The sequence below is a fragment of the Micropterus dolomieu genome, linkage group LG12 (genome assembly GCF_021292245.1).
Source record: "Micropterus dolomieu isolate WLL.071019.BEF.003 ecotype Adirondacks linkage group LG12, ASM2129224v1, whole genome shotgun sequence".
NCBI classification, from domain to species: domain Eukaryota; kingdom Metazoa; phylum Chordata; class Actinopteri; order Centrarchiformes; family Centrarchidae; genus Micropterus; species Micropterus dolomieu.
Window position 1 is genome coordinate 30493810 of NC_060161.1, and position 20545 is coordinate 30514354.

At 38.5% G+C, this 20545-nt stretch overlaps 2 protein-coding genes across 4 annotated transcripts in view; both read right to left on the reverse strand.

The window, feature by feature from the left end:
* Nucleotides 1-9517: 9517 nt before the first annotated feature.
* Nucleotides 9518-18086, reverse strand: LOC123980333 (cyclin-dependent kinase-like 2). Of its 2 annotated transcripts, XM_046064663.1 has the most exons (12): nt 17955-18086; nt 16517-16691; nt 15709-15903; nt 14594-14778; nt 14363-14475; nt 14134-14273; nt 13543-13631; nt 11973-13303; nt 11525-11759; nt 10541-10634; nt 10317-10458; nt 9518-9817 (listed from the first exon to the last, which is right to left on the reverse strand). In XM_046064663.1, exons 2-12 carry the CDS (start codon nt 16682-16684, stop codon nt 9732-9734), a joined length of 2778 nt encoding a protein of 925 aa, XP_045920619.1. In that variant the 5' UTR covers nt 16685-16691; nt 17955-18086; the 3' UTR covers nt 9518-9731. The 2 variants fall into 2 exon arrangements, with proteins under 2 accessions (XP_045920619.1, XP_045920618.1); XM_046064662.1 differs by having other exon boundaries at nt 11525-13303.
* A 1374-nt stretch (nt 18087-19460) lies between these two features.
* Nucleotides 19461-20545, reverse strand: part of txk (TXK tyrosine kinase) — a 34114-nt gene continuing 33029 nt past the window's right edge. For both annotated transcript variants that reach the window (XM_046064678.1, XM_046064679.1), the window contains one exon: nt 19461-19722. In XM_046064678.1, coding sequence (XP_045920634.1) covers nt 19634-19722 — 89 coding nt within the window. In that variant the 3' untranslated portion in view covers nt 19461-19633. The remainder of the gene's footprint in view (nt 19723-20545) is intronic.

The window sequence follows — 20545 nt, forward strand, 5'->3', positions numbered from 1 at the left end:
CGTCAGTTGTTTTTATTTGAAATGTCAGACGGTTTTATAAATATCACTTCTGCTCATGAGCTGATGTCGGCATTTAAGTCATTAAAAGTATCACATTTGACATTTTAACCAATGCACCTTTCAACACAGAACATTTGACCGTGAAAGTTCAATCTTGACCTGGAAATAGTTTGACAAATAAGTTTAAACATTTCCATTTAGGAGCTTTTTCCAGAGCCTCCAACCTCGTCCACAGTCTTCATAAGCAGAGGGAGTTTTCCATACATCAGATATCGAGTGACGGAAGTTCCTGAAAACTGATTTCCGCTGTGCAAACTCCATCTGCCAATAAAGACCACACATTTGAAGTCAGTGTTCCTACTTGGAAAAAAATATGTAGCCAACCTCGACCTCATGAGTAGTAGCTGAACGACTTGGATGGCAACTCCCATGAAAGCATGCACTGTAAACAGTGAACCATAAACTAAAAGGCAACGTAAGGTATATTTGCTTTTATTTAATTAAAATAATATACTATATGATGGTTCAGAGCAAAGCGGTGCCTTGAGCTAAATGCTACTGCAGTCATGCTAACATAACCATGGTGACCATGCTGACGTTTAGCAGGTATGTTCACCAATTTACCATCTTAGCATGTTTTCTTGCTAATTCATACTCCTACTGAGAAAACTCATTTGTTTTGCATGTATTTGGTCATAAAGCAAAGTTTGAAGATGGCGCTAGATGAAAAGTCACCGGATAATCAAAATTCTTACAAATCATTCTGAATGTCTGGACCAAATATCATGGTAATGTGTCCAGTAGTTGATTTCATTGAAAATAATAAAATGTAAACCTCACAGTGCCGCTATAGGGGAAACGTTAGGGGATCACCAAAGAGAGTAGGATTCATTTTCCTGGGTCCATGAATGTCTCAACCAAATTTCATAGCAACCCAGCCAGTAGATGTAGAGATATTCTCCTGGAAACTCCTGGAAAGATTAGAGCGCTACGGTTTACTGTACAGTAGGTGTGTGTATGTAAGCAGACACTCGCTTCCATAGCAACTGTGGATATAAACAGTCCCAGCATGCATGTGTATGTATTTGTCTTAACATTAGTAATACAGGTAGAGACTCAGGTAAACACCTGGTGTCTGGAAATTCTGGTGTGTGAAGTGAATGAGTAACTGTTTCATAAACACAACAAAGCAAGTTCACCTCCCGAATGTTCACAAAAATCTAATACTGACAGTTTCTCCATGAAGGCAGAAGCAAGACTAAATGAATAAAATGGTTGAAAAGCAGATTACTTAGGGAAAGACAGAGAATTGAGGTTTGAGGCTGTCAAACATTGATCATTTGCTTTCACAATGTTGGCAGTCCAGACTGGGTCCTAGACAAACTGAACCACAACATTATGGTGATGCATCATACATTATAAACATGACGTATTTTGGAAATCCTCTTTCCACAGATCAAATGAAGCTGAAGAGGTTTAATGCTTCGCTAATCTTCTTGGCTGGAACTTGTAACAGGATTAAACAAACCTGGCAGGGGAACTCCAGGTGGAAGAAGTGACGGAGTCTCTTTGTCTTTCTCAATAACATCTGATGTCAAGGTGTAAAAAGCATTTAAAGCACAAAGTCAAACCTGTCAGGCTCTGTGGCTTTATTTCAACTCCAAACAGGTCACTGACTCAAGTTAATTAAGGTACTCCATCACAGTGGTTATGCAACAACAAGTCAAGCACTGATATCAAGAGTTTCATGACAAAACATTAAGGAGCGCCGACAGATCTGAAATTAGTTGTTAACGAAAACTGACATTTGTGGTTTTGTTAGGGGCTTTCAGATTGACACTATATATCTCTGGACAAAAAATTATGTTAAGTTGGTTTGACATTGATGTTGCGCAACTTTTCCGGTTTTGCTGCCCAACTGACTCCCTCTCATGAACAGCTACAGTCCAATCATACTAATTAAGTTTTTCGCATAACGTTTTGTAAGCTGAATTGTATTATGTTATTCTGCATAAAATGTCTTAGCTAGGCTCCTCACATGCTTGCTAATACCTTATTTGAAGGTGGGTCTCGGAGATTGACAGCATTGTGTTAAAGGTGACCTATTTTACCCACAACTCAATCAGGCATGATTCGAGTTACTGGGTCCAGAAACCAGCCATTTTAAATTCAACAAACCCAACGAGACATGTCAAACTCAAAAACTCCATCAGACAAACACACTGATCCAACAGAAAAAAGGTGTTTTTTTTATTTCCATGTCTTCTACATGTATCATCAGCTGGTGAAGATGAAAAATTTTACCTGGGCCGATGTTGGCTTTAGCCTCAGCATCATATGTGGCCTTCAAGTTCACCTTTAACAAGATTATTATTTTAAAAGTCAGCTGGAGACAACAATCTCATAGAGAAAATGCACATTAGTGTAATTAGCTAGCTAGCTACACCTAATAAATTCTGCTAAGACCAACACGTCCTTATATATAGACTGAATAGATTGTCAAGTGCCCCAAAACATCATATATGCCCTTAGGAAAAGGACACATGACCTAAGTCATATGACATTCAACATGTGAAACAATCATAGTTTGGTAAGGTTTAGCCATCAAAACTACTTGGTTGGGTTTAGAAAAAGATTTTGGTTTGGATTAAAATAAGTTAATTAAATTAGTAGTTAGCACTGTCATAAATAAACTGGTCATAATAATCAATCTATATGTCTGTTTTTGATGGTGAGGCTGGCTAAGACAGTTGCCATTTTATCAGATGATCTGTCTCCGTATGAAATCAAGAAGGAATTGTGGTAAATCTTTAACCAATATAAACATAAACAACTTGAGACAGTTACGAGAAAGGTGGAAAGTGTAATTGCAGTAAAACAGCACACAAGTGAACACAACAGCTGTGTTAATGTGAAGCAGGGCGTCGCTGAGGTTGATGTTGCTACGTAAACCTTCCCTTAATGAATAAAGTTTAACAAAGCAGTGAGCATTAACTCTGTTGCAACTCAGAACCACAAACCTTGTCAGATCTGCTCAGACAAAACTTTAGTCTAGACGGCATCCATCTTCCCACTCCTTCCCCTTTTTTAATCCTCCATCACCTTCCTCATCTCATACCTTCTTCAGTCAGTCCTCAGTCTGTCCTTCAATGCTTCTTTCATCTTTCTCTTGTTACTCTGTCTCCTTGCCTTGATCTTCTCTAATTCTTTTATTTTTTTTATTACTTTCCTGCTTCTCTCCATTTGTAATCATGTCCTGCAGGTTGACAGCTCTGTCTGTCTGCTTCCTTCTCTTCCTCTTCAGAGGTCAGAGCGTCGACTTCACTCACGGTGAGTAAATTATATACACTCATCTTAATCTGGAGAGATCTTTACCAAATCACAACCCATTGTTATTCTGTAGTGCAAGTTAAAAAAATATAGTTGTTATATTCATAACTGAGCCAGTGTGGTTACTTTTTAGCATGTTGTGTTCATGGTAGCTTTGCTGCAAACAAAAGAAAAACACACCTTTGACCTGTCATCATGAAATATGCAACACAGACTGACAGATCAGATAGCAGCACAGACACCTTATGTACACAAACACGCACCCGCTGACCTTGTTACAGATAAGTAAAATGTTTACTGTTGAGGAAACAGAGAGGGCCAACTTATTTAGATCTTCATCTGTAAGATGATGAATCCATCAACATTAATTGCTTAATCTATAAAGTATCAACAACAAATACCAAATCATAAATTATCTGGATAAAATTCCTCACATTTGAGGAGCTGTTAGCACAAAGCATGTGATATTTTTACTTTACTGATGTTTGTTGTTATCAAAAATGTTATGGTTGATTGGTTAGGTGTTTTAAGACAACAACATAAGGGCGTGGTGTTTCAATTCAATTCAACTTTTTTTAAATTAGATTATGTTGTTGATGTTTTACTAGCTAAATGACAATACTGGTGGAATTGGTTTTCGGTACAGTATGTTTAAGCTCTGCATCATGTGTAAACATTACAAACAACAAATAGACAATACACTTCACAACATGTAACGATAAAAAATCCAGTGGGTAACTGGTAAATGCGTAGTGTATGAGAAGGCAACTAAACTAAAGAGAGGAGTTCAGAGTCGTGATGGCTATGGGGAAAAAAGCTGTTTGTGAAGCGTTTAGTCTTTGTGGAGAGTGACCTGTAGTGCCTCCCTGAGGGAAGGAGCTGGAAGAGGTGGTGAGCAGGATGTGAGGGGTCGGAGATGATTTTCTTTGATCCGGTATTTTTTAAACTGCCTGAGGAAGTAAAGTCTTTGTTGAGCTTTTGCAATGATGGTCATTTAGCAAAATGATGTTGGCATAACATTTTCTAATCTGAGGTTCAGCTTTGTTGTATGTTTGTTTTTTTGTGAAATGTAATTTAAAATCTTCCTAGTTGACATCATTATTAAACTGCGTGTTTTCTTTTATGCTTTACTTTTCACTCTAAATGGGTCATATGTTAGCAAGCTAACATTAGCTTGGTCAGTTGGCTGTGTTAGCTACAGCTACACCTGGCAGTTACTTCTGGGTAGAGCCCGACCAATATGGGTTTGTGGGGGCCGATGCCGATATTATAGTGAAAAGGAGCCAATTTATGAGCCGATATTTCGATTCTAAGAATGATTTGTAGTAAAACCTCAGTAAACCCCCTTTACTGTATACGTAGGACAGGCCGATTTTATATATAGGCCAAAAGCTGGTATGTATGTGGGCTATAAAACTGTTTCCTAAATGGATTATGTTAATAAAATAGATTACTGTCCCAAAAAGTCAATATGTAAACAATTGCACATCAATAAATATTTGCTGCTGGAAGGTGCAACTTTTTCAGCCGTCTGTAAACAGAGAGTGAGATAGAATAAGCATGTGTATTTCACTTTACACATAATCTGCCATAATTTCAATGTAACATATTCAAGTTTATCCCTTTACCAGCCCACTTTAATTCTAACCAAAGTTTACAAAGAGAAACCATTTCTTAAACACCAGTGACCTGCTGTTTAATGCCTCTGATACTACATGACTGTCTACAACAAGGACCTGCAGCTTTGAGATTTAATTAACGTTATGACGCTCTGACTACAGCGTTTCACAACTACAACGTCACAAAAAGAACCTGAGCTACAGGAAGCCGTGTTTTCTTGTTCAGCTCACTTTACATGAGCGCTCTGGTTTAATCATTTCAGACAAGCAGACTATAACTGCAGCTTGCAGATATATTTAGAATACATCAGAAACTATAGTTTAACGGCTCATTACCGTTAGCGCTCCTCCACTGATAAACACAGCATTAGCTTTGTGGCTAATTTAGCAACGGGCAGTGTTAGCCGCTGTAACGTTAGGTGATTGTAGAGAATATTTATTCATGAGAAGTGATTATAATTATTTAAAGGGATACTAATGCAATCCTGCAGAGAGTTTGTTGATAAACAAACTCATGAACGTGCACTGCCATGGTAACCAGTCCTACTCTGCTGAAATATAGCAAAATCCACATCGTCTGCTGTCTCAATAAGAGGGCTTATTTTAGCATGTCACTATGTTTTAGCAGCACTGTGGATGGTGTGACAACAAGCCTGTCATTATTTAAATATGTATGGAAGCAAAATACTTTTCTAAGCCTAAATCTAAGATATGGAGACTAGTTTATTTATCAGTAGGAAAATCGAGAGGAACTTAAATAGTTACAATTAGTGAACAAACATCATCAAAACGAACAATATGTGTAAGCACACAAACGCTGCATCCAAAACACAACAGAGCAAAAAAACTAGAGAGTTAACGTTATTGGAAAATACAAACATACAGTGACTGATAAGAGTTGGGAAGCAAAGGAGCGACTGTTTATCTCCAGAGCTGAAGTCAGTGCTAACTTTGGGGCTGACCTCCTTCACTTTGTTCAACAGTTGGCAGCAACACACAGGAGCTTTAGTCCTGAGAAGCTGCAGTCTTTATTCACCAGCCTCTGTAACTTCTACTGTACATTTACTGCTGAACAAGGTGCTGACCCGTTTCTCTCTATTCACCGGGGCTCCGTTTATTTCTCCTCTACCGCACACACACTGACCGCTGAGGCAAAGCTAACAAAGCTAACCAGCTGGGATCATCACAAACGGACAGACAAGACAGCAATAGTGAACCTGTCGTTTATGAGGAACAGCAAAGCTAACTTTACTCACCTGTCCAGCAGAAACAGAGCAACCTCAGCATCGGTTTTCATTCCTTTCAAATCTCGTAGATTTATCCAACATTGAAACCCCTCACAGATGTTAACACAGGTCTTCCCCTCGCCTGGTCATATAACTTGTCTCACAGTCCCTCAGACCTTTCCCTCTGTTACTGTTTGTCATCTTCACAGCTAGAGTCCCGTCATGAGTCCAGCATGTTTGAATGTACTGCTGTTTGTTTACACTCTCTCTTCCACTGCTCCAAGTGCGCCACCTGCTGCTCCAAGCAGCTTTGTTTGTGCTCAATTTACAGACCCAGGGGCTGTGTAGGAAAACCGGATTTTATTTCAGAGCACACGAAAAACAGAGAGCTACCTACCCTTGAGGAAATATTTGCCAAATTTAACAAAAAGCGTATTGGATTAAAATCGCAAAGTACCCCTTTAAGTCATATAATTAACATGACAAAATACCGACTCACCGCTTTCACAGCCCTCTGCGTGTTTCTACATGCTGCAGGATGACACTGATTGTTTTCTTCTGTGGTTTTTGTTTTTGTGGTTTTTTTCTGGTGGGCAAACTATGCAACACCCATGACATAAGAGAAGGACTGTATGTTGCTTTTTTAATATATCTGCTGTTATAAACAGCTGATGCCGATTAAATGTAATTAGCTAATATCGGCCGATAAATCGGTCAGGCTCCGCCTCTGGGTATAATTAATCAATGTTAGTAAAAACCTAACTTGTTTACATGGTGCAACGCATTTTAGTTTAGTGATGTGGAAATATCTACTTAGCAACCTCTGATTTCCCTCCATCAGCTCTGTCTCTCTCCTCTCTACCAGATTTTGATCTTCCAGAGGTTGATGGTTCTGCTGTGGACACCTGCATGATTTTCTCTGTCACCGACACCACCACCACTGCCGCAGCTACAACAACCACAACCACCACCGCACCCATCACCAGGAAGGTAATTTCATCATGAAGGGACTCCGAGTCGCTTCTAAATGTAGTTTTGGATTAATGAAAAATGCTCATTTGTTTTGTTATAAAAGAGCAAATTAGTTTTTAATGAAAACCTTAAAAAGTCCTTCAAAGTCACCAACAACCCAAAGCTCCTCAATGCTAACCAGCTAGCTTATGAAAAAGTTATGTGCTCGGTATTAATATGTGATTTTTGTTTGTGTCCAGGATGACGTACTTAAACGTATAACATGCACTTACAAAAACAAGTACATGTAAATTTGTCACCAGTGGAACCATTTAAGCACTCATAGTGCACTGTATTTTGCCATACTTGTCAGTTTGAACGCTACTCATGTGCTGAAAATAGTAAATATGGAAGTGCACAAATTGAGACAAAGCCTAAGAGTCTACATCCAGAGCGGCTCTGTGAGGCTGTACTTGGAGCCAAATGCTAACATCAGCATACTAACATGCTCAGAATGATAGTGCTACCAAATTTAGCAGGTTTAATGTTCACAAAATTCAAACTGTTAGTTTGTCGTATTAGCATGCTAACATTTGCTAATTAGCACTAAACAGAAAATACAGCTGAGGCTGATGGAAACATAATCAGTTTTGGAGGTAATAGTCTTTGTCTGAAGAGACTGTCCTCACCAGAAAACCAACGATACGTTAAGGTTGTAGGACTTGTTGGATTTGCATTAACTCTGTGCTTGAAATGTGCCACACAGATAAACTTTAACCTCCTGTCTATAATTTTCCAGCAGGTGGTGGCCACAACCAAGAAGCCAAACACTGTAGCACCAATCAAGCCACAGCCAGCTCCGGCAGGACCAATCACTAACAGCCACTCCAACTCTGCTGTCAGTTTCCTCCACTACCTCCTGACCAATAACAGAGGTTACAGTTCATCAGATAGTGACGAGTCAGCTCCAACGATGTTCAAAAGTGTGAGAAGGACGGACTCGAACAGGTGGAAAATAGGTTTGTTTTCTTCAGATGACTCGAGTGACGAGTCTTAAAATCATCCCATGCAATTTTAAATCTTCTTTTTGGCATGTTTACAGTTTAGTTCATAAACTACGCTTACAGATGGAAGAAAGTGGACAGTTTTGTGGACAGTTTCTTCACAGATAAACATACATTTTAGTTTAATAATGCGTAAATGTCCTCTCTAAAAGGGTGTTTTCTTCAAAAAACATCACAAATGCCAAGATTATGAAATTTAGTTGCCTGTAGTTCTGCATGAGAGGCTAAATGTAGATACCATCATCACTGTTGTAATATCAGTAAATATTTTGTATGTTGTTGCTAATATCAAAAAGATAGTTCATATCTACTAGCTTAGCTGCTGCCATAAACACAAACACAACCAATCTTAATTTAAAAAAAGGTTCTTTATTTATATAATGACCACGTAAAACATGTGCTGTTTGTTTAACAAGTATTTAAAAAAGTATTCACATATGAATGACCTGTTTGCTGCTACAAAAGGTGTAAAATAATAAAAAGAACCCTGACGACCTTTTGGTTAACTCGTTTATAAGATTTTAATACATCGTCTCTTTTTTGACTCAAGACCTATTCCTGCATTTACATAATTATTTGGTTTAACATTTGAAAAATGTCCAGGTGTAAATAGAATATGTGGTTCTATGTATTAGCAACATGTAGCCACCGCTAACGCTAACATGAGGTTTATTGTTATTGTGTTGTGTTGTTATATTTCAGACATGAAATACAGTAACATTGCTGGCTTCAGTGATAAAGCTGATGAAATGTTGTCATCAAGACAGAGGTGTATTTTTTATTTATGTTCATTATGGATTAATCTGCTGATTTTTTCTCTATTAATTAATTGATTGTTTTGTTAAAACTAGTGATAAATGCCATCACGATTAAATGTTTGTTTTGTCCAACCAGCAGTCCTTACCTCAAAATGAATTAAAAATCATTTAAAGCAGAAAATCCTCGCATTTCAGAAGCTGGAAACATGAAATGTTTTTACAGCACAATAGTTGCCAATTTACTTTTAGTCAATTGACTAATCAGTTAATCAACTAATGGGTTCAGCTGCACTTGTACATACTGTTAATAATTAAATAGTTTGATATACAACATTTTTAGAAGCTCCTTGTGTGTTTTGTGTGCAATAATATTAAGAACTAAGTAACTATAACTACAAAATCAATTTAGTGAAGTACATGTACCTCAGATTTGTACTTGAGTAAATGTAGTTAGATATATTCACCCACTTCTGACGGATTTTAAAACTTATTCTGCCCTCGAAGCTTTGATTAATGACCACTGTGATAATCAGTTTCATCATTTAACGCTGTTATGGAGCAAATTCTACTACAGGAAATTACTTTATTCAACAGTTGGCATGAGTGAACATTGAAAATACAGAGATGACGCTGACTGCTGAAGGCTTTACGTTAAATCTGACAGCATTCAAGTCAGACTTGTCTCATGTTGAAAGTAGAAATGAGATCAACATGTTAAAATTCCATAATATTAAAGAAAAGGGGAATAATTTTTTCCTACAGTGTTTATGCATCAGCACTGTCCTACTCGGCTGATTCTGACGTTGGATTGGAGAAATCTGGGTGTTTGTCTTTCCTCTGATCCTTCGAAGCACCTTTGTTGTGTTTGCCTGAGAAAACATCGGATGAATTATCGCTTTATTTGTTCTAACAGTTTAACAGTTCTTGATTTGTATGAATAAACTACAACAAATAGTCCGGTTTATGATATCTGAAATGCCACTGATGTTGGGCACATGAACTATATAAAAAAACTATGCTTGCCATTGCTTCAGAGACCCTGAAGTCATGAAAGGTTATTGGGTTAATTTTATGCAAAATGCATTGAGCAATAAAATATTTTCATTATTTGTTTTTTAAAGTGTCAGACAACATTTCTCAAATCTTACAGAAACCTAGACTATGAGGAATTGTAACACTGATTTTCTTTTCATTTTAAACCCCCCAAAAGGGCACAGCTAAAGTTAACGTAAGACATAAGCCATGAGACTGGTTTTTGATTGGCCCAGACAGAGCCTGCCACCTTAATGGCGTGTTAATGCATTTTCTTTTCATTTGCTGAAATGCAGGTACTTTGGTAGTTGTGTGTGTATAGTGTGGTGTGCGTACTTTCTCTTCCTCTGAGCTCTGGCAGCGTCGAGCTTCTTAAATCTGGGAAATGGATGTCTGACTTCTTCCTTGTCGCTGTAATGTTGTTACCAAAGCGGTCAGACAGGAAGGAGCGCTCGCAAATCAGACTTTTCTCAGGCACCTGAAAGGAGAGACCGTAACTTTGGAAGAGAACATTGAGATTCGGTTGTAAACAAGTGAAACACCGGCAAACACTGTGTTACCTGTGCAGTGAGTGATCCTGTGATGTGAGTGGACAGAGATTTCTGGGCCATTCGACTATAAATGCCACCATGATGCCTTGGCTTCTCTACACACCTGTGAAACACATTTGACCACATTTCAAATTACACAATGAATTTGTAGTTTGGCTCTAAACCTCAAGAGGAACCTTACAGACAAAACAAATTTAGAAAGAGTTTGGGAATATGTTTATCTACGTACTGGTTTGGCCCTTAAATATTGAAACTTACCAAATAGTTACTGTTAGCATTACTGCCCATGTTAAAATGCCAATAGAGAATTGCGATGCACGCCAGGAGGAGTTTACAAATTATACTAGCTAGCCTTAGCTAGCTGATCTGTCTGTTTGTTTGATGGTTAATCATGGAAAATCTAAACAGTAAACTATGTAAAGGAGAACTTTTAACAGCTGCTGTTCTTTGAGAATTAATAGCCTGGCTCAAGACCTCTGAATCACTGAACATATCTAAGTTTTCTTAAGCAAATCAAAAAGGTCCTGTGTTATAATCATTGGCAGCGGTTTCCCCAATGGGAAGACAACTGTCCAAGCTACTAGCTAGCTACTTAGCTACACCTATGCAAAATAGCAACAGCAAAATGGCCACAAAATAGTGACAAAGATGAATGAGATCAGCACAGCTTTCAGAATGAAACTGCTCTTTGTAACTTCTACCTCAGCCAGTCAAACAAACAAAATCGGATAACCTGAACATGCTGTCAGACTGAATAAAGTAAACAAAATGCCAAGTCCGTCTGATTATCAAGCAGAGGATATAGCCATTTGGCAAACATTGTGGCAAGTGTTTTAGACTTGTTCTCTGGTCTTCTCACATCAAGGGCAAAGTGGTGAATTAGTATTGATTTATACATCAAAACTGTTGTTAGCTTGTTGGCTTTGGTTGCACTTGGGCTTAAATGAATCTCAGGTACTCTATTGCACTGCACTGTGAGAACTTAATAAGTACCTAAAGCTGTTGGTCCCAGGATGGAAACCCGCCCCCAGGGTAAGGCGATCACTGGAGACTGGGCTGTTAGTACTGATGAAAGAAAAGGAGGGGATGAGGGGTGTGGAGGATGGAGGAAGAGGAGCAGGAGGTACTGGAGAGGAATGGGATACACTGAAATCAAATGTATCAACATCTGCGCTGTCCACGTTGTGAAAGACGGAGCTTCTTGTCAAAGCTCTTTGGTCCGTAGTCACTGTAGAGGTAAAGGAAGTAGAATCTGAGATTGTGTTTATATTTGTTGTGTCATTCCTTACTGAATCGTCTCTTTTCTTCCCTGCTTCTGTACTCTTCAGGGCCATTGTTGCGGTGGACTTTGTGTGGTTGTTTAACGAACCAAGCTTTGTGTTAGGTTCTCCGATGAAAGATTTGGAGCGAAGGAGTTTTAAGGATGTTGTGTTTGGTTCACCTTCACTGCTGTGGTTCTTCTGCTCAGTAGTTGAGTTTCTAGAAACCTTGGAGATTTGATTTACAAAAGACTTGGTTGTTGCACTGATGGACACAGAAAATGCTAAATCCTCTCTGTTCTCTTTGTCTGAGACGTTCAGTGTTTTGGGTATAGTGGTCCATAGTGACGTGTTGGTAATAGGGATTTCATTTGGTATGGAGGTTAAAGATGTTCTGGATTCAGTTGTGATCTTGGATTTGGAAGTGCTCTGCTGATGGACTCTGGACGGCTCGGAAGAGTCAGGATCCCCCTTGTAATATCGACTTGAACCATTAGATATCTCAATGTGGTTTTCAGCTGTTTTGGTTGCTTGGCTCATCTTCATGGACTCATAATCCTCACTGATGTCCTTGTTTGAAGTATTACTGCAACTATCCTGCTGATTTTTGGTTGCAATCAATAATTCTTTATTGAGTTCCCTGTCTGTTGAAAGGACCTTCAAAGTTTTGTTGGGTACAAATGTGGGGTGATTTGTGGTAGTAGTAGTATCTGAAGATGAGTCAGTTTTGGATAACTTTGAATTTAATGTTCCTTTAGGTAGCGTTGTAGGGCTGTGGTCAGGACTGGCTTCAATAAAAACTGTGGAGGACCGCGTTAAAAACTCCGAAATAAGAGTCTTTGAAGGGCTGACGGATAAAGATGTGTTGCTTGTGGTCATTTTTGAGCCACAGTTTGAGGTAGTCTTAGATGGACTGGGATCTGAGGGTAAGACTTTTGAACTTTCAGAGGTCCCTCTTTGCACCGTGTCCGTGGTTGTATTCTTTGTAGCATTCAAATTGTCTTGCCTTGGCTCTGGAGAAGCAGCTTTCTCATGTTTTGCTACCACTGTGTAATTTTCCTTCTGATCTGCTGCCGTCTTGGTACCTTCTGATGAATCAGAAGCTACAATCTTAGTTGGTCTCGAAATATCAGGTTCCTTTCTCAGCTCTGCAGCAGTGGGTTTCCCCAGTTTACTTTTCATGGCCACAGTCGTTTTTGCTGCATTGTCGATGATCTTCACGCCTAATGTTTTGGATTGTTTGGTGGACATGAAAGGTTCTGAGGTATTTCTAATGGTTTTAGATGGCTTTGAAGATTGCTTTCCTTTTGTTTTCTCCACCTTCTCTTCTCCCTTCCGCACCTTTTCTTTGCTGACTTTCACATCTATGTCTTCAGATTGTTTCTTGTATTTGCCTCTCCAGTTCTTCTCATCCCCTTCATCCTTTTCTCGTCTTGGGTTTTTTGCTATTTTAGGAAGGGTAGAGTTTTCTCTGTGGTCCTTTTGGATTTTGGCATTCAGCTCGTCCAAAACCCTGTATGGATACAGAGATTGATGAAACAAGTCTGTCACCTGATTTCTGAGGCTAAAAGGTTGATGGTTTGTTTTCTAGCATCCCTACCGCTCAATAATGGTTACCATAAGCAAAGTTTGGCAAACATATATTTCAAGGTGCACCAGCATACAACAACCAGTACAACTAGAAGACAAGGTGATGTATCTAAAATGCCATGAGAAAACCAACAAGTTCTTAGATACAACATGCAGACATACCTAATGTGGAAAGAGTCTTGCGTGAACAGAGGATGTTCTAGCAGTTCTGAACACTGAGCTCGTCTTTCTGGATCCATCTGGAGACAGCTCTGAAAGAAACAACAGAAAGGTATCACTGATTCTGATATACCTACCACAAGTCAGTTCTAATGGAACACACATTTTAGGAATCACTGTATAGGTATAAAGAGACCAACGGGAAAAACACAGCAGTGCCATATGATGCACACCATAACACCTGCACCCATTGTTTTCTATGTAAACCGACACACTAGAGGCTTCTTCAGATGACGCTCATCAACTGTTCAAGGTATGCTACTGTCCTATTGTCCTAGTAAAGCTAACTAAAACATCTAATTTCAGCTCCACACAGGCTCCTCTTTGTTGTCCAAATTTAGATTTTCTGCCTGTGGCTACTCAAAGATGGCAAACTTAAGGCTTTAAAAGCTCCCCTGCATTTAATTTTCTAACTTTTGTTGCTATGGAGGGGAAGGCACTGGACAAAAGTTTATGTAACCTATTTGATCATGTAAAATGATTTTAAATATTTGTATTGTGACATTTAAGAGAATTAAACAAACTCAATTGTACCTGTGCCAGGTCCAGGGCTGTGGGTGTGATTGTAGGGAAGCGCTGCTCCAGTCGGACTCTGCCAAAATATTCTGGCAGTCTGACTCCAGAAAAGACGGGATTCCTGTAGAACAACTCCTGGTGATGAGCTGTTAGGTTGCCTGTAACAGAAATAAGAAGAACTTAAAACAGTACAACTGTTGAGAGAGTTAAAAGATTTAGCATATTTTTATTTAACATATGTGCTTACCGAAGCACCTGACGATGTGGTATATCTGGTCAAGGTCGGAGTCTCCGGGAAACAGAGGCTGACCTGTTAACATCTCTATTAACAGACAACCAACAGCCCACACATCTACTGGTCTACACACACACACACACACACACACACACACACAAACAAACAAACACACACCTGTTAACATTTGTATCAACAGAAAAACTAGAGCTAACATCCTCAGGTGTACACACTAACACCTACTTGCTATACTTGGTGTCTCCCACCAGCAGTTCAGGGGCTCTGTACCAGCGAGTGGCCACATAGTCAGTATAGACCCCCCCCTCAGCGGGCGATGTCATGGTCCGGGCAAAGCCAAAGTCACACAGCTTAACCACGCCCCCCTGAGAAATAAGTATGTTCTCCGGTTTGATGTCACGGTGGATGATCTACGAAGGAAAGAAGGAACAAAAACGCACGAAAATGTTGTAATCCTTGCTCTAAGATGTGGTTCATTCCTTTCTGACTGATCATTTCACCAGTAATCCCTCTGATTAAGCGTGTGCTGGCGAGATAACCATAGCATCTGCCTAGCTAACTGTCACTGTCCGATAACCCACTAGATAATGTAGGTTGTAGAAGCTAGTTCCAGCACAACTTTATGGTAAAATAGAAAAGGGGGCGTTCATGTTTATGTCCTTTCAAGCTATTCACAGTGGATAACTAGAAGGTCCTGGGAATGTAAAACAACTTATTTTTATAATTTTTATATATAATTTTATAATTATAATTAACTTCTTCAAATATTTGGCCTATTGCTGCCTGACCTGAGCCAGACGGGTCCTGAAAAAAGCAGTCTTGGGTTGTTTTTGGGCTGTTTTGTTGCATAAAACGTTGGGCTTGGTGTGGGTTTGCTTATTTAAAATTGTATGGGATGTCTCTTTCTCTTTTCAAGTGTGCCAATAGCCTTTGTCCATGTTTCCTGTTTTGCAATTAGATGTCAAAGACATGCAATGCTTAGTAGAAAAAAGGGGATGCGATTGTTTTGCCAACATGTAGAATTGACCAGCTCAGCTAATGATGACATAAAGCAAAAATACACCTTCAGGTCTCGGGTCAGACTCTTCCTTTAAATTGTGGCACTAGCTGGACTCAGCCGACTCAGGTCTAAAAGACGGGTATAGGCCGGGTTTAGGTCGCAGTTTCAGGCCTGTGTGAAACTCTATCATAGGTTTATTTTAACACCAGAAAAGGACCTGTGGCAATTTTTACACACCAGTTTAAAATCCTTGTTCAAGCCAGTAACTTTTGTGTTGTACACTTAGGTTCGTAGGCCCTTTTGGGTTAAACCAAGACAGACCGCACACAGGTGTTCTTACATTTTGCTGGTGGCAGAAGGCTGCAGCCCTCAGGATCTGGTACAGATACTGCCGGCTGGTATTCAGGTCCAATCCGTTCGGGTTTTGCTCCAAATCGTCCAGAAGCGTTCGCTCAACAAACTCGAACACCAGATGCCAGCGGCGGCGGCGCTTCCACACTTCAAGAAGGTTCACCAGGTTGTCATGACGCAGTTGCTTTATGGTTGGAAAGATGACAGCACAAGAAATGTGTGTGAATTTGAAGGTGGACGTAAACAGGATGAAAATAGTTGGATGGTTGGTTGAAAATAGGAGGCAGTGTTTTACATAGCGCCAATTGGCCTACACCTTGAAGGCACCCTAGTGATAAGGAGGATGAAACCTTATGAAGCTTTGGGGCTTTTTTTATTTGATTTGAACAATAATGCAACAAAAGTCCATGAATTCTGCGTATTATTATTAAATCTGTAATACTGCATCATCCGTCCATCTCTAGTGAACATGAAGGCCATTTTCTTGATATTAAATCTGCTTTTTACTCTCCTTTTTCAAGATGCTGACACTCACTAAAACATTCACCTTCTTGCAATAGCTAATATTTGTTGATATATTTTTGTCTCTGCTGTTAATTTGTCTTCCTCCAATGTTTCCTCTCCTGTCAAGATGTCAAGTGATTGTAAGAATATGACTCTTGTCATTGGGGGTTTGTTTGTCACTGTGATTGACAGGCTTCTTTTGTGTTTTGCTTCACTCATGTTTCACTCATATTGACAGCTCGATGCTCAGAGACTCATTGGATTCATTGGTTGATGGATTGATTGACAGGTACCCTCAGCAGCTTGATCTCCCTCAGGGCGATCTTCTTCACCGTCTTGTCATTGTCCGAGTCCATGAACTTCTTGATGGCAACAAGGCGGCCGGAGTCTCGGTGACGGCACTTCAGCACGGTGCCATAACTGCCCTCCCCGACCAAACCCAGAGACTCGTAGCGCTCCATCAGACTCGACTAACCGGAGAGAGAGAAATGTAGGCTATATCACAATGTCACTCAAAATTACATTTTACTAATCTTTTATTGACGCTAATATGTGAGTATCTACTGTAAATTGTACAGTAGCTCTGATCTAACCATCACCGAAGCAAACACAGCCTTTAGAAAGTAAAAATGAATAAATATTAAAACAAAGACAACAAGAAAGAACAAAGAGAAGTAAAAGTAACAAAAAACAATTAGCTATAGCCTAAATAAAATGATGAAGCATTTTAGAAAGAAAGCAGAAAAATAAAGAACTAGAAAAAAATTATTTGAAATAAACACGATATTACAGTGAGTAAGAGAAGAAGAACGCAAGAGATAAATGTATAATATAATTATTTATAATGTATCGAAATTCTACTGTGGAGGATATATTCAGGTCCATAATTTAAGTAAGATCGTTATTTACAAATACATTACTGTTGTAGCTGGCCAATGAGTTCATTGTTGTTGTTTTTTTAACACTTCCATGTGCACAAACCATTTGAAAAGCTTCTATGTTTTGCTATAAATTTAACTACATAACAGTTTAAACCAGTACAACTGAAACAATTAATCAACTAGTCGATTGGCAGAAAATTGATTAGAAACTATTTTGTGACCATTTGTCATTTTTCATGTAAAAACATTTCATGGTTCAGGTTTCGCAGATGTGATGATTTGCTTTTAATAACTTTAATGTTGGTATTGTTAACAATGCTGAGGTTTGGAGAAAATAATCAGCAGATTAATCCATGATGAAAATAAACATTGGTTATAGTCCGATAGTTCAAAATAAGGCCAACCAGCTAAAAAGAAATTCAGATTTTACATTATTTCATGAACAATAATAATCTCATCAGGCCTATTAACACTTTCATTTTTCTGCACTATATTTTAAAAATCATTTTGTTATATTTTAGGCTACTTACATACTTTTACTTAAGTAACATGTTCAGTGTGGTAGGCAACTTGTAGGCTATTTCTACAGTGTTTCTATTATAAGTTTATTAGCTAATTTTACTTGCTTTTCTACAGTGCTATTATTATATTAACTACTTTTACTAGAGTAGGCTACTTGCATCCTTCCTCCATCACTTAACTTACATAATAGGCTATTAGAGGCACGTTTTAAGCCTCTATGATAAAGATAAAAAGACGGTTAAATATTAGAGAGGTAAGTTACAACAGAACAACAACAACAACAACAACAATGTCCGCTGAAACGTGCTCTATAGTTTACTCACTAACCTTACAGGGGAACTCCTTTATGGCTTAAATCGCCTCCGTGAGCAACGTAAACACTGGAGTAGCGTTTGCTGCCACCGGAGACGACTCCGTGCAGTCGCCCCACAGCGTTGCCCTGGTAACGCCTCCCGCCACGCTCCACGCAGAGAGAGCTAGAACGTTACGTCACAGCGTGACGCTGTAAAGTGTAGGCGTTGCGTTGCTTTTGTTGTTTTTACACGCAGGTGAGTTTAAGACCAGCGTTAATAAGCTGTAAAAGGCTTTATTTAGGCCTGAATGATATAAAAAGAGGGCATTTATGAATTTATATATTCTGAACCAGGAAGACACCAAACTGACACAATAACTAAATTATTTATAGGTTGCACGCAGAAAATCCCCCAGATAAACCAGGTGCATTTTCAAACCATTAGCTTTTCTTTAATTCAATTTTATTTACATAGTTTATATAATATTTATACAATTCAAATTCATCTTCATCTTCAGTACTGCTATATGCATCAATGTATAGTTCATAGTTCATAATACAAATAGTTATCATAATATAACTCAAAGTTGTATAAGAAAAGAAAGTTTGTTCTCCCTTCTTTGTGCTTCACACACAGAAATTACTAACAGATAATTAAATGTATATTAAAATACGGTAATATATAAAATAAAGCTAGGCTTTAAGGCTATTTATATAGGACTACATACATACACATATACACCCAGAACAATAACCAATGTAGTTACCATTTCATCAAATTTGTAGGCCAATATTGTCTGCTGTGTAGTAAAACTACAAATAGCATTTCATTTTACAACCGTGTTGTAATATGACGAACAAATGGCCTTGTATCTCATTGCACTTTTCATATAGCTACAGAGACAACACCGTAAATTATTTTGCCCCAAACTTTAGAAAAATAAGTTAGATGTTGTTTCTTACTAACGATTAGTTCTCCGCATGAATTGTCAAATTGGATTACCAAAATGTTTTTCTTTCTGTGTACACCTTCATAAACACAAACATAACATTAAAATCAATGAAGAAGAATAAGATCAGGAGACCTCAAAATATGTTTTGAGTGCGTAATTTAAAAAAGAAAGCAATCATAAGGACATTTACAAAACGCCCTTTTAACACTGACTCTTGTTGAGCACAAAGTTAAAGGTATAAGTGGGGGTGCAGCTTCCCCTTAATATTTTCTCTTACAGTTTCAAACTGGACTTTTTGCAGCTGTGATTACAGAAATAAAAATCTAATATCTTTTGCTTAGGTAGCAACTTTCTTTCCAACAAGCGAGCCAGCTACACATCACTGGGTGGATCTGACTCTCCACAGCTCACTAGGAAAAGCTCTTTACCTCCACCTGCTGTTATTTCTAACACACTGATTAACTTAACATAACATGATTGAAATAAGTCAGTTTCTCCACATAGGTGGTGTTTTTTTCCCCAACAGGCTTATAAAGTACTCATCCTTTACTTTAGCTTTAACAAACAGAATATACTGTGATGTCTATAACATACATTATTCTCTTTGAATAAGAGTTTTAAAAGTTTAACATTAATTTCGCAGACACAATGTTACAAGTGAAAAAGTTATCTGAAATTGCTTTAATGAAAAAATAGTTATTTACAATAAAAAATACAGTCTGTACATTCATGATTACAGTAAAAACAGCAATCAGCAATATATTATCCATGTGTGTGTGTTAATCCGTATTTTCTGCCAGTTTTCTGATTTCCTCCAGCAGCTCTGAGAAAGACGGCCGACCCTGAGGCCTCTGCGACACCACCACCATCAACAAAGAAGAAGAGTAGACAAAAACAATTTCATCTTAATAATAAAGTCTAACAAGAACATGCTGCATTCAAAAATAACATTTACATTAAACTGGAATGATGTCAGCGTAAAAATTTAACAGGGTGAACTCTCATCACTGCGGTGCTTCCCAGTAGCACCAGCAATTTTAAGTAATTCGAATGGAGTCGCTGCAGTTAGTGAATTTGCTCCTGGGGAGTAATCCACTCTAATTTTTTTAATCAACTTTGGTAAAGTTTGACCTGCAAATTCACGCCATCAACAAACAGCAAGCCATCTTCCCAGTGCTGACCTCTGAGGGGAAGGAGAGCCAGAGAATCCAAAGTGGATATATTGCTGTGTTACACTGTTCGCTTTTATTGAATATGCTGGAGTAAAAAAAATGGTTCAACAGGAGACAGGAGTTGATGAAACAACTATGTCTTCAGGATAAACTGTGTAATCTCATTATACTGAGCAAAGCTAAGGAAATTAACGGTTGCTTCATTTTCCCTCTTCAAAAACCTTTTGTGAAACACTTTTTTTTTTTTTTAATAATTAGTGGAACTATAATATAATGATTCATTTAACTCACATGATAACAACTAAATCATCTTCCTGTCAACTGAGCAACTCGATCTGCTTAGAAATGAAGTGTGGCCTGGGAGCGCCCTGGTGGCTGAATGGTTACAGTGCACGCCACATGACCAAAAGGTTCATGGTTCAAAGGAAAGCCAAAGTTCCTACTTTCCGCCACAATTGACGCCCCCCTAGTTACTGTTGCTAAGTCCGACAAACTGTTGGAC

Coding starts and splice junctions, on each gene's coding strand:
- LOC123980333 (XM_046064662.1), bottom strand. CDS start 16,684: ATGGAGCGCTACGAGTCTCTGGGTTTGGTCGGGGAGGGCAGTTATGGC. Junction 15,904..16,516: donor GGGAGATCAAGCTGCTGAGG/GTACCTGTCAAT, acceptor CCAACCATAAAG/CAACTGCGTCATGACAACCT. Junction 14,476..14,593: donor GGAGACACCAAGTATAGCAA/GTAGGTGTTAGT, acceptor GTGTGTGTGTAG/ACCAGTAGATGTGTGGGCTG.